Source organism: Abramis brama, assembly GCF_963993115.1.
Source record: "Abramis brama genome assembly, chromosome: 25".
In the NCBI taxonomy this organism is placed as follows: domain Eukaryota; kingdom Metazoa; phylum Chordata; class Actinopteri; order Cypriniformes; family Leuciscidae; genus Abramis; species Abramis brama.
The window spans coordinates 16,448,200-16,462,159 of NC_139987.1; the positions used below are offsets into that span (position 1 = coordinate 16,448,200).

At 36.5% G+C, this 13,960-nt stretch overlaps 1 protein-coding gene across 2 annotated transcripts in view; it reads right to left on the minus strand.

Annotated features, from left to right (window-relative positions):
• Positions 1-13,960, minus strand: part of opcml (opioid binding protein/cell adhesion molecule-like) — a 144,266-nt gene that overhangs the window by 28,877 nt on the left and 101,429 nt on the right. For both annotated transcript variants that reach the window (XM_084104355.1, XM_084104354.1), the window contains one exon: positions 6,882-7,007. In XM_084104355.1, coding sequence (XP_083960481.1) covers positions 6,882-7,007 — 126 coding nt within the window. The remainder of the gene's footprint in view (positions 1-6,881; positions 7,008-13,960) is intronic.

Sequence of the window (13,960 nt, forward strand, 5' to 3'; positions counted from 1 at the left end):
ACTCTGAGGCAGAAACAACCTTACAGACAGATCAGATCAGATGTTCAAGTGGGCGTGAAAGCAAGTTCATGTTGTCAGCATTTCAAACTTTGGCTTTAAGGCAAAAAAAAAAGAAAAGAAGAAGCTTATTCCGTGCAGCTCCAGACCTTGTCTATGCCTGCAAATGCTGTTGTACAATGTTGTGTAAATTCTAAACATCAATAGAACACAAGTTAATCATTACTTATATTATTCACACATGTGCAACTGTCTAAAATTATACATTGCCTTCAAAGAGCTCACTGGCTTTCTATAGTTCTGTGTGAGTGTGTGAGAACCCGCCAAGTTAAACAGGAGCCATCAGAATTAAACCCATTAGAGTGGGATATTCCCACTGACACCGGCAGCCTGCGGGTGCTCACAAACTGTGCATGATGAGTGCAAATCCATTTTCTAAAGTGCCAAATGGTGCAATGTCATCTGTAGGGGACAAATTCTGTCTGCCATATGCTGCAAATGAAGAACCGGAAAACAACTACAACAGCTGGCCACTTGAAAACACAATTTTCATTGCTGCATCGTGTAACTGCAGATCCGTCTAATTCAATTATCATTAAAGGCGTAAAAATATCGCTCTTGTACAAGTGCATGGCATGCATGCATTTAGACACCCTGCTACAAAGCATTACGAGACAAGTTTACTCATGCAAGTGATGATATATCCATATGTTCATCGGACAAGCACAGTAGAAAAATAACAGTGACATTTTCACATCCCAACTTTTTCATACAATGCTTTCTTTGTTGCCCGTGACAGCTCTACCTCTGCAAATGGTATGTACCGCAATAACAGTATGATTGCCATTCAACAAGAACACCACAATATCAGACCGCGGTGCTACCAGCATGCCAATCAAATCTTGACAAAGCCAAATTAAAGGCCTTGAACTTTCCACTGCAACCTTACCAATGCAAACACAGAGATGTTTTGTTTAACATAAAAAGTCACAATGTGAGATATAAAGTTGCAGTTGTGATGATGTAAAGTCGTAATGTGATTATATAAGGTAAGATTTGTGATATATTATGTTGCATTTGAGAAGTAGTCACATTTGCAAGATATAGTCACAATTGTAACTATAAAGTGTAAGGACCACCCATTGGCCCAACGACGGAATCCAACGGTGGGCGAAGGGATAATGCGTGTATGTCTTTTCAGCGCTCCAGTGAAGTTTCAACATTAGTTTCAATATTACTTTAGCTCTATACGTAATCTGACTCCAATTTCAAATGATAATCAAACTTAGATCGTATTTCTTATTAGAAAATAGTCATAAATATTGATTATGAATTAATTTAGATCTTTGATTATCTGAGTATCCCATACTTTCAATTATTCATTCATTAAGGGACCCGATGCCGCACAGAGTCACGGGTTTACGTGGATTTCATGGACACAGCCTCGCCAGTCTGATCTTGGTCAGAGGGTGCAGGGTTTGCTAATACCTCTTAAGTCGGTTGCCTACTGCTCACTCATACAAAAAAGTGTAGTTTATTTAGCCACTTCCGTACAACTTGCCAAGTCAGTGATAGACAGAAATCAAAAGGTCTTCAGATGACGCGCCTACTGCTCCGTTCATATGCGCCTTTAGTTTGACCTATCCTGGACACAGAGCTGCGGTAGCACCAGCCTCCTCATAATCTGCTAAAATAATGATTTCAGAAAACTTCAGAATAAATCAAGATGTAACATTTATTTGTCAGGTAAAAATGTATCATGCCAATTACACAAGTAAATGATTAAAAGCCAATTCAGAAATAATAAATACATGACATAATTTACTCAAAGATGACTCTAAAAGTAAGCAATGCATTCCTGACAGAGACATACAGTGGTGTGTGAGTGTTTTCCAATGGGAAAACACTGAAACAGCACTGTATGGGGGATGATCCTGGTTACAGGCTTCCCCAAGACTGCTCTGTCACCTACCCTTAAATACCCCGACCAGAACAAAAGGGTTGTACCAATATGTTTGGGTCAATTCATGTACCCCAGGGGGTAGCACCTGGTTTCGGGAGATATCTTGAAGAGACATCACCCAGAGAGGAGAACAGGATTCTCCTAAGTTCTCAATCTTTCTCGTTAAACCAATGACTGCAATGAAATTAAGACCATTTTACCAATCGCACTGAGACACTTAAAATGATACCAAACATGAAAGAAAAAACAATAGATTTGTGATATATAGACATTCTTGGTGAACTTTTGGTGACTTGAGTCAGGGGGGGAGGAAGGGTGGAGGGAGAGGGGGATGCAGAGATAAGGAAAGAGAAAAGTTTGGACAGGACAATGTCCTGTGCTCTGTCTTTGCTATCTTCTGTCCAAGGTGCCTTTTATGGCTTTATTGCAGGGTGAGTTTGATCTTAGCAGGAAAATCAGTTCTACCAGAAAGACTCGGAGATAAAATGATATAACAAGTGTAAATTTATTAATATCTCAGCAAGCATAATTTTATAATTTATATCAAGTCGCTTTTGTGACATAAGGTCACAATTGTGAGATATAAAATCACAATTGTAAGAAATAAAGTTGCATTTGTTAGATATAAAATCATAATTGTAAGATGTTAAGTTGAAACTATGAGACAGAGTCACATTTTTTAGATATAAATCACCACTGTGATATATAAATTCAGATTTGTGAGATATAAAGTCACATTTGTGAGATATTAAGTTGAAGTTGTGAGATATAAAGTTGAAAATGTGAGATCTAGTCACACTTGTGAGATATCAAGTCGCTTTTGTGACATAAGGTCACAATTGTGAGATATAAAATCACAATCGTAAGAAATAAAGTTGCATTTGTAAGATATAAAATCATAATTGTAAGATATTAAGTTGAAACTATGAGACAAAGTCACATTTTTTAGATATAAATCACCACTGTGATATATACATTCAGATTTGTGAGATATAAAATCCCAAATGTGAGATTTAAAGTCATTAACTTTTTTATCTTCTTACTCTGAGGCAGAAACAACCTTACAGACAGATCAGATCAGATGTTCAAGTGGGCGTGAAAGCAAGTTCATGTTGTCAGCATTTCAAACTTTGGCTTTAAGGCAAAAAAAAAAGAAAAGAAGAAGCTTATTCCGTGCAGCTCCAGACCTTGTCTATGCCTGCAAATGCTGTTGTACAATGTTGTGTAAATTCTAAACATCAATAGAACACAAGTTAATCATTACTTATATTATTCACACATGTGCAACTGTCTAAAATTATACATTGCCTTCAAAGAGCTCACTGGCTTTCTATAGTTCTGTGTGAGTGTGTGAGAACCCGCCAAGTTAAACAGGAGCCATCAGAATTAAACCCATTAGAGTGGGATATTCCCACTGACACCGGCAGCCTGCGGGTGCTCACAAACTGTGCATGATGAGTGCAAATCCATTTTCTAAAGTGCCAAATGGTGCAATGTCATCTGTAGGGGACAAATTCTGTCTGCCATATGCTGCAAATGAAGAACCGGAAAACAACTACAACAGCTGGCCACTTGAAAACACAATTTTCATTGCTGCATCGTGTAACTGCAGATCCGTCTAATTCAATTATCATTAAAGGCGTAAAAATATCGCTCTTGTACAAGTGCATGGCATGCATGCATTTAGACACCCTGCTACAAAGCATTACGAGACAAGTTTACTCATGCAAGTGATGATATATCCATATGTTCATCGGACAAGCACAGTAGAAAAATAACAGTGACATTTTCACATCCCAACTTTTTCATACAATGCTTTCTTTGTTGCCCGTGACAGCTCTACCTCTGCAAATGGTATGTACCGCAATAACAGTATGATTGCCATTCAACAAGAACACCACAATATCAGACCGCGGTGCTACCAGCATGCCAATCAAATCTTGACAAAGCCAAATTAAAGGCCTTGAACTTTCCACTGCACGTTGGAGAAAAAAAAACTGTTATTTTCAATGTCAGTGCAGTGCACTTCAAACAATTTGATAAGCACTTTTCTAAATGCATTTTCTGTTTCCAAAAAAGTATTACATACTGTACTCCGAAGAATGCAACTGCCTTTCATTTGCTGACATCTTTTCATGCCAATGTTTGTCAATAGCAATTTTCAGTGGTTGAATTTCTCTTGCCAACATAGGTTATGGAATCAGTTCAAACTAAGAATTCAATGGCACACAAAAATTATGAAATATGCAATATGTGTTATGGCAACATTTCCTATTTAAATGCTCATTTATGAGATTAGTTAAATAACTGTTACACCATTACGTGTATTTGATGCAATTAAAACATTGATCAAATCTGACATTAAAACTGCTTAATTCTTTTATGCCTTTCAAAGCTGGTCAGAAAACAACGCACGTGCTCATGCTGTTGCCAAGCTCTTGTTTATTCTGCTGTAAATGAGAAAGATCTACTATGTCAATTTTATTTATTAATCAATCAAATTATTCATGATTCATTTAGTCGACATTGACATTTATGGTTGCATGTAGAACCTTTAAGATCCATGGAAACTTCACAATGTACAAAAGGCTTGTCACTCTTAAAAATAAAGGTTCCACAATAGGGTTTTCTCAGCGATGCCATAGAATAACCATTTTTGGTTCTCCAAAGAAATTGTAATTATCTAAGTGTGTGTTCACACTTGGCATGTTTGCTTTGATTAAAATGAACCCTGCTGTGATTGCTCTGTTAGTGTGGTTATTTGAATAAGTGTAAACGCTGCCATCCGAACCCTGGTGCGCACCAAACAAGCGGGCCGAGACCGCTAAAAAGATGGGTCTCGGTCCACTTCCAAGTGAACTCTGGTGCGGTTCGAATAATATATGAATGCAACACGGACCAAAGACATGTAAACAAACCAAAAACAGGAAGACGAGACCCTAAAAAGGACAGAATGCTCAAGCATATCGTTTTTTTTTATCGTCATAGTCGCGATGTTGCCCATCACAGTTCGGTACAAGGCATTCAGAACCGTATCTCCTCACAGCAGATCTTCGTTTGTGTGTGTGACGGAGGGATTCCTGATCCTGTTTGGACTCCTTTACACATTTTATAAGCTCGTCATGAGTTCTCAGTGGGTCTAAATACTATCATATGCAGGCTACGCACATACAACGAGCGCATTTTCTTGAAGTCTTGATTTATTGTGCTTTGCTTTGCACTGACCCTCGAGATAATTCTAGTACTAATGTGTCTGTTAGGATTGTTCTAGTCTTTCCACTGATGCACTGAGAATACATCTCTGGGCTGACCCATTACAATATGAGTGGTATTTGCACATAATATAAACTATTGTCTGCTGTATAATCTAAATGATGTATATTGATTTTCACTGTCTCTTGATATGCATTAGATGTTTTACATTGAAAAGGCAGAACATTTAAGTTAAAAAAAAAAATCATCAGTGATATAAAATGTTTAGGTGGTCTGGATTCAAATCCCTGATGATTATATTTTCCTTTTACTGTAGATGTGAAATCATCTCTCAGTCTACTTCCTGCTACTTCTGATTGGTGCATTGTGATAAATAATAAAGGTTCCAAAAAGGGATTTTCACAGAGATGCCATTGAAGAACCATTTTTGGTTCCCCGAAGTTCTCAAAAGAATTTTTTTTTTTCCCTATTGTGAAGAACATCTGAATATTTTTAAGAATCCTTTTCCACTTTAAACTTTGTGTGCAGTCGAAAGGTTCCAAAGGTTCTTCAAAGACCCATCAATGACAATAAAGTGCCTTTATTTTTAAGAGCGTATAACTGCTGGTCTAGGACCAGTTTGTCCTACACAAAACCTAACCTTAACTATAAATTGGATGGAAAAAGCTGACTCTAGATCAGTGGCTGCAGAATCTCAATCTCAAATGATCCATTGTGCAATTCATGGAATGAAAAGATTATTTTTATTTAGATACTCAAATTTCAGTTTATCTTTGGGATTCTGTGATTGGAGAAGATCAACATTTAGCTATGTCAACAGAGCTGCTGAACAATCCAGAAAAATTAATATTCAAGTTTTTACTTCAGCTGTAAAAGTTGACAGAAAAGAGAAAGAAACATCCCTCACATCTTATTTCTTTCATTAGGCCTTACACATAAATGTCAACACAGATAACGTCTTATTCCTGCAAGCTGTCTGACATTAAATGACACCCCGTGCACAGACTTTTATATTGCTTTCTCTGCAAAGTGATTTTGCCGGCTGAATCTTTTCTTTTCTTGCCTGACACGCGTACAGCTATGGTTTCCATTATAACAGATGAATTAAAATGCAGCCAGTGTCCTGGAAGTCGGGTAGTGGAGGAAGACATGCATACACAGTAAACGTGAGGGATTTACTCAGCTGTTCTGAGACTGCTTGACATTATTTGATGTCAGATCCAAAACCCCTTCAAAAAATTGCCCTAGATTTACTTCCTTCAACTAAAATTTTACATGTTTCTAAATATCTAATTGAAAGGAAAGTATAAAGGTTGATGTGTGGAGCTGCAACCTACTGATGAATAGAAAATGAGATATTAACATAAAAACTTTTGCATACCAAAATTAGGTAATCTCTCTCAAGAAACAAGATATAATTCAGCCCTATGAATTCAGCCCACGACCATCTTCAATATAGAATCTTTTTTTACCTTCATGTCATTACAAACTGTAATGTATGTCTTTCTTTCTTTATTCCGTGGAACACATTTGAACTGAAATTACAGTCCATGATGACAGACTGTTAGGTCAGCTATCCCTTTAAGAAATATAATTGCCAAGATGATTGCTATATTTTCTATAAACAGCACTGCAACATGAAGGAAGACTTCTGCAAATAAAATAAGCAGGATTAGTCTTTATGCGTTAATTTAAAGTCAAACATTACCTTTTGAAGTACGTAATTTCCACAAAATGGTGGGTTCAGGTCTTCCGATGGCCAGACACACAAGGCTTACATTACTGCCCTCGTTCACCGAAACATCTGTGGATATGTTTACAATCCTGGCAGGAACTGCAAAAAAAACAAAAAAAACATATTGCAACATTGTAATCACACATTTGATAAAACTTCTGCAAAAAAACAATTGTGGCACTTAAGTGATTAATCATCAATGAGCAAAACAATCATGACACCCAGAGGATGTTTTCAATTTATTGTTAAAGTCACTTTGATCAGGAGTGTATTTTTCACTATTGAGTCCTATGGGGAGGATTTAATAGATGTGTAAGGCTGAACTGTGTTCACTTATGCAGCTTTCAAGCAGCAGATGCAAGTTACATTCACATTTTCGGTGTTCCCTAGAAAATTCTTATGCAAAAATTCTTGCAACAATATTCCAGGGCATGCTGTTATTCATATTTTATTGGGTTGTATGATTTTACAAAGAAAAACAAACAAAATACAAGCAGTGTACAAAGCAACAGAAATACAAACAATAATGCAACATAAGCTAGCAGGGAAAAAGTTAACCACCGACTGTATACACTGACTGAGGTCAACTGGAAAATACCCGGTCGGCAGTCATGTAGTGTGTTCTCAGCTTTATGCTCACCTATCCACAACTTTCCCGAACTCTGACCTTTCCCGTGGATAGGCTGCATTTATTTGATCAAAAAAGTATTAAAGTATAAAAGTATTATATATATTTATTTTTTTCTCCCATCCATAGAGACTGGTGATTTTAAGATTCTGGAATCCAATGCCTGTTCTCTCCAAAAATTCTGACAACATTTCAATTCGGTGGTTATCCTCTAACATTGATTTGATGTAAAGTGTTACCCCACCTTGAGTTTTGAAATCCTTCCCATTTTAGAACCATACAGTATTTTAATTGATTGTAAATTTCTTACTTCATATTGTCAATCAAATGGTTCTTTAAACTTCGATAAATCTTCATTAGAACAACGCATTAGTGCCTCAGTATTACATGCCGTCGCTTGATTGACGTGATGAGATGAGCAGGTCATGCTCTGTTAAGGTAATGTTGTTTATAACTTGACTGAAACTGGAAGTGGTACCCAGACAGTCTGTCAGTTTTCTTGACTGTGTTCCATGTTTTAGTCTGAATAAACCAGCCAGCCAGTATTTCAGAGAGATATTATTTAGTTGGCGTCCTATCAGGCCTGCCTCACACGGGAGCGGCTGCTATCTATATTTGCTGGAAAAGTAAATATTTTATGGAAAATTTTGTTTACTGAAGTTTTAGTGAAGCATCCACGCGGGCACCAGAATTTTCTTAAGGGATGTCACACGCGCACACACACGCACACGCACGCACACGCACGCACACACGCAGGTACACCAACCATGCACATACACACTCCAATATGACTGAATAATTGACCTGCAAAAAAAGCCTGGTCTGCGAGCACAACACATCTGCTAATACAGATATTGAGGTCAGAGACTTCCAGTAAGTTTCTGCAATTTTTCTGCTGATTTGCTCACATGACATTAAATATTTAGCATATTAATGGCAATGATTCAGACAAATGTGTAATGAAAAACATAAATTAATTTTGTTTTAAATAAATCCAGTTATCCACGTCAGCCACCAGTGTATGACAAAATTGTGTCTTATCTATCAAATCATAACAGCAGGAGGAAAGTCCTGATGGGACTAATTAATTTGTTACTGCAGAACAATCATTGTCTGCCTGTAATAAAATTGAAAATACTTCAAAAAACCAAGTTTCGTTACTACAGCTTTGATGAGTATGTGTGTTTGTGTGTGTGTGGCACAAGGTCGAAGGATCAAAACTGGCAAAAATAAATCATCATTCAAAAGCAAATGTGTGTATGTGCGTGTCTGAATATATTTGTCTGCATTTTCTATATATATTCTATACAACAATATATACAATATAGAATACAATATATTCTATATTTTCTATATAACAGTGTTGAAACTGTAAAATAAAAATTATTGTACAAAAAAGTATATACATGTATATATATATATATATATATATATATATGTATATACATGTATATATATATATATATATATATATATATATATATATATATATATATATATATATATATATATACACACAAACCCATACATATTGGTTATCAAATTTTTTATCTCAGGGTGACAGCATTAAGCATAGTGATAAACTACAACTTCACTAAATAATTGCAAAAAAAAAAAAAAAAAACATTTCCGTTACATTTCCGACGCACACTTTTGAGGTGTTTTTCCAATCACAACGCACTGGGTCAGCTGGTCAATCAGAGCACTCTGAGCTTTTCAGAAGGAGGGGCTTTGTAGAAATCATCATGTTTCAAACAGACTGGGAATAGAGGAGTTGCAATAATGTACAGTATGTGAAAAAATATATATAATAGAATTGGTTAACATTTTTTTTTTTTTAACACTTAAAGGGGTCATATGATGGTATTCCAATAATCAAAATGATGTACTTTTAAAATATCACATTAAATTACACATTTAAATACAATTCTCTGCTTGGATATTACAGTAGTAAAAGGCAAACAGGGATTAGTTTTGATTTAAAGAAACAGCCACTGAAAAGTTAAACCCCAACACTGCATTGTGCGTATGTGTTTGTACATATAATGAGGGGTAAACACAATGATACCTCTGCAATATTCCAGAGACCACAATCACAGTAAAAGATGTGCAAGAAAGCCCTCCGCTTCTCTCTGGTGAATATTTCATCCTGTGATGAGCACTTTCTTTGAGTCACTGTACTTTTCACCATCCCACATTCCTTGTGTTCTCACCACTTCCCTCCCTTACATCAAAGGTATTGTTTCATCCCTGTATCTCAATCTATAATGGATGGCTTCGGCTTTCTAACCATGAATCCCAAATTCAGGCCACTGTTTCAAACTGGCCAGTTTGAGCTTCTCAAAAATGAGAGAGGACAGAGTTCAGAGCATGAACAAGAAAAAGACTATGCTAACATTTTCCAAACAGACACACAAGTGGAGTTATATAACTCAAGTTACCTCTCCCCATGACTGTGTGTGTTTGTGGTAAACTGTTGAAAATCAATCCATCACTTCTCTGCCAACTGACAAGGCTCAACCATCCCTCAAGTTCATGATGGAGTATCTTATACTGTCCAAATTCCCTCAATCTCTGAGCAATACCTGTATTTATAATTGGACATGCATTGGACTAAAATAACTGCAAAAGGCAGGAAACCCACAGAAATCAGTGGGAGAAAAACTAATTCTTAAGCTGCCTCTGGTGATATAGCTGCCGCTAATGTTCCACGCGGGCAAATTGCACTGGCTTCGGCTCTACATTTATATTCTCATAACCCTACTGAATCTTTCCAATGGCTCATTACTGCTCTTTAAAATGAGAAAAAGAGCTGCCTCCTGATGCAATGCTGAAAACTAAAGCATATATAAAACTGCAACAAAACACTAGAAAAGCAGCAGCCTTCATAATATTGTTACAAATACATTTTTGTAGTAAGCTTATGAAAGACAAAAATGCATAGCACAATAATTCCATAGTTTGAGTTTTGCATTAAAATAAAATAAAATAAAAATAATGTTATCTTCCAATTAGGGGTGTAACGATACCCTCATGACACGAATCGATACATATCACAATACTGAACTCACGGTACGATATTATTGCGATACTCCAAGACATTTGGTAAAAGGTTTACAGTTGATTAAAATGCTAAATTTGGTACATTGTGGGTGTAAATGAATAGGCTTGGACTTGGTGCTGATAACCCAATTCACAGGACAATGGTGACACCAGAATAAAAATATTTCAGATGAATATGCTTGCACTCGGTCACTTTCTAGATATATTTAAAATAATGTAGACCTCTTTTTACTGGTAAAATAAGACATTTGACATTAACAGGACCCAAAAATATTCCCCCATTTCATTATTATACATTATATTCAACATTATATATAACAGTTTAATGTAGTACTGACCGTAAAACTCTGAAAACTTATTTTTTCCTCACACAGAAATGTTATTTTGGGTGAACTATACACAGTACATATTGTCACTATGCATGATACATATCATTGCATTTTTGTATTGTGATATATTGTGACACGATATATTGTTACACCCCTACTTCCAATAAGTCTTTCTGAAAGTGAAAGATTATCAAAGTAAGGAAATGTCACTAGAAGTCATATTTGTTTAATTAAATTCTTTATTATTGCGTTTTTTTAAAGTAAGCATGGTAACACTTGACAAAGAGCAATTCCTTTGTTATAGTATTTATTAATCTTTGTCAACGTCAAATGTTCATAGTTAGTTCATGTTAGCTAAGGTCTAATAAATAATGTTAAAAGACACAACTTTTGATTTTGATAATGTAATAATGTTTTAGTAAATGTTGAAATTAACATAAAAGCTTCACTGTTAGTTCATGTAGTTAACTGATGATAACAGATGTATCATTATTGTAAAGTGTTACCAAATAAGCAAGCAAACTATAGAAACTTCAAAATATATTTTGCAGCTGCTAATAAATCTCTATAATGAAGGCCAGTTCAAAGCAATATGACAAAAAAGTTTTTGCCACTGACACAGAGCAGTCAACCAAGATGCTTGTGTTTTCCTTTGAGATCTCTTAAAGGATAAAGACTGGCAGCAATCAATTTCAGTATGGCTTCCTATTCTGAAATGACAAAGCCTATATCCTTGGAGAATTCATTGGTCAAAAAGGTGTCAATCATCAAATTGAAAAATGTATTGGAATCGTTTTTTCATCCGTCACTATGGAGTGACAGCGTCAATCATTGTAGACTATGCTGTAAAACTACAGCGATGAAAATACCACCAAAAGCCTACAGTACGTCTCAATGTCTAAAAGATTGCAATGTCAAGTCACTGATGCCTGTGGGTTTTACATATTGTCAGGAATGTTTCAGAGCATTTAGCATATCATTCACCTTGTTCTTATGCATGAGAAAAGCTTTTAATAGATCTCTGAGGAAAAGGCAAGACAGCCAGAGAAACCTGAAATTTTATTTAAAAAAAATCTAAATGTCTTTTAAATGCTCCATTAGAAAGTCCATAAAGAAAGAAAACTGTAAATCACATTTAGACCAATGTGCATTACATATTATATGACTACCCTTGTCTGCCTGCATGGATTTATTTATTATTTTTAATATTGGTGGTTTGTTCTTAGCTCAATGGGGAAATCAAACAACTAGGGTGTTTTCATATAACACATGCTGAGTGAACATTATGGTGTGTTTTGTGCAGTGATTGCCTCTTCACTCCTTTCTAATAACAATACTAATGAGTCGCATTGTGCCATCAGAGCAAGCTACAGGTCTCTCGCTTCTGAAGAGAGCAGCTCGTTTAGCCGCTTTCAGTTATTACAGTTGTGGAGAAAAGCAATCACAGCACTGCAATCCCATCTCTATCACATCTGACTGGCACTGCTGTGGCTGAAACAGCTCAAACACTCACAATGACACTGTTTCGAGGTTGATAAAAGCAGTATCAACTGTGCCTCATTATCGACAGTTATTCATTAGACTGGTGTTTTGTTATTGGCATAAAGTCTGGTCCATTTTAGATGGATGGATGGATGGATGGATGGATGGATGGAGACCATTAATTCTCTGGTGGCTAATATTTAGAGATGTTTGAATGTTTAAACATGCAGATGCAGATTCTAATACCAAGCCTCAATAGTACTATTTTAGCTATACAATAGCGGAACATTTCTAAATGTGGTATGCTTCCTGCCTCATGTGTCCAAACTCCCACAGTCTCCCACAAAACCTGTATTTTCACTTGTATATTCAAACTCGCAGAGGGTTAAAATAACTGAAGCAGAAGGCAGGGCACCCACAGAACTCAGTGGGTGAATAGCAGATCCCTGCACTGCCTCTGGTGATTTAGCTGCTGCTAATGTGTCACCCTGGCAAATTGCACTGGTTTTGTCCTCCCATTTATATTCTCATAACCGTACTGAATCTTTCCAATGGCTCATTACTGCTTTAAAATGAGGCAAAGAGCTACTCCTCAATCCAGTAACAAGAGGCGAAGCTTATTACACAAATGTGCAGTGAATTGAGAGGCCGTCTTATCCTTCTCCCCATGGAAGGAGAAAGTTCGAGACTAATCTAAAACAGAGACACATCATTACACTTGAGCAAACGAAAGACAATAATCCTGCTTGTTGTTTGCGCGGCCATCTAATTAAATTGCCATGCTTTTGCCCTGTGATACATAAGTCTTTATGACATCCTGCTCATCAGGTAATACATGTTGAACGATTTTAATGAAATGGTGCAACAAAGGTGCTTTGATTTGGATGAACATTCAAGAGCTCCAAAACCTAGTGAGCTCTCTGCCTACCTAGAGAGCATCCTAAATCAATTCAAGTCAAGCCAACTTGTGTTTTATAGCGCTATATGCAACAAAAATCAAAACAGCTTCGCACTATTAACAGAATCAATGATGCAAACTTCATCAAATATGAGAGAGATTCAAATTCTGCTGTAAAGCTGCTCTAGCAAGACAATAGTGTCATTATTCAGCTCAGTTCAGTTCAGTGTTGATTCAATTCATTTCAATAATTGTGTAAATGAAACCAGTTCAATTCAGCAATAAGCAGCTCTACTGAAGACGGCAATGTCAGAACCTCATAAGCGACACAAATAGCACTAACGAAAACTAACTATGTTTTGGAATGCAGCTAAGTTGTTCAAAACACCACATTTGTTTTGTTTCCTGCTCCACCTCAAATAACTGTAAACTCCAATGCAAGCTAAACTTCTGATGATCCTCTTCGCCTCCTGCAAAGACCTCCAGCTAATAGAACATATGGAGTGTGATCATCACCTTTGATGCACTACCAGCTCTGAGCCGTATATTCATCCTTCCCCTTTTCCCACTTGAGTCGCACTTTGCTTCTTATCCTCACCGTTTCTTCGCTTGCTAACAGTCTTGGACTTCCCGCATGGCCTACATATGCCTC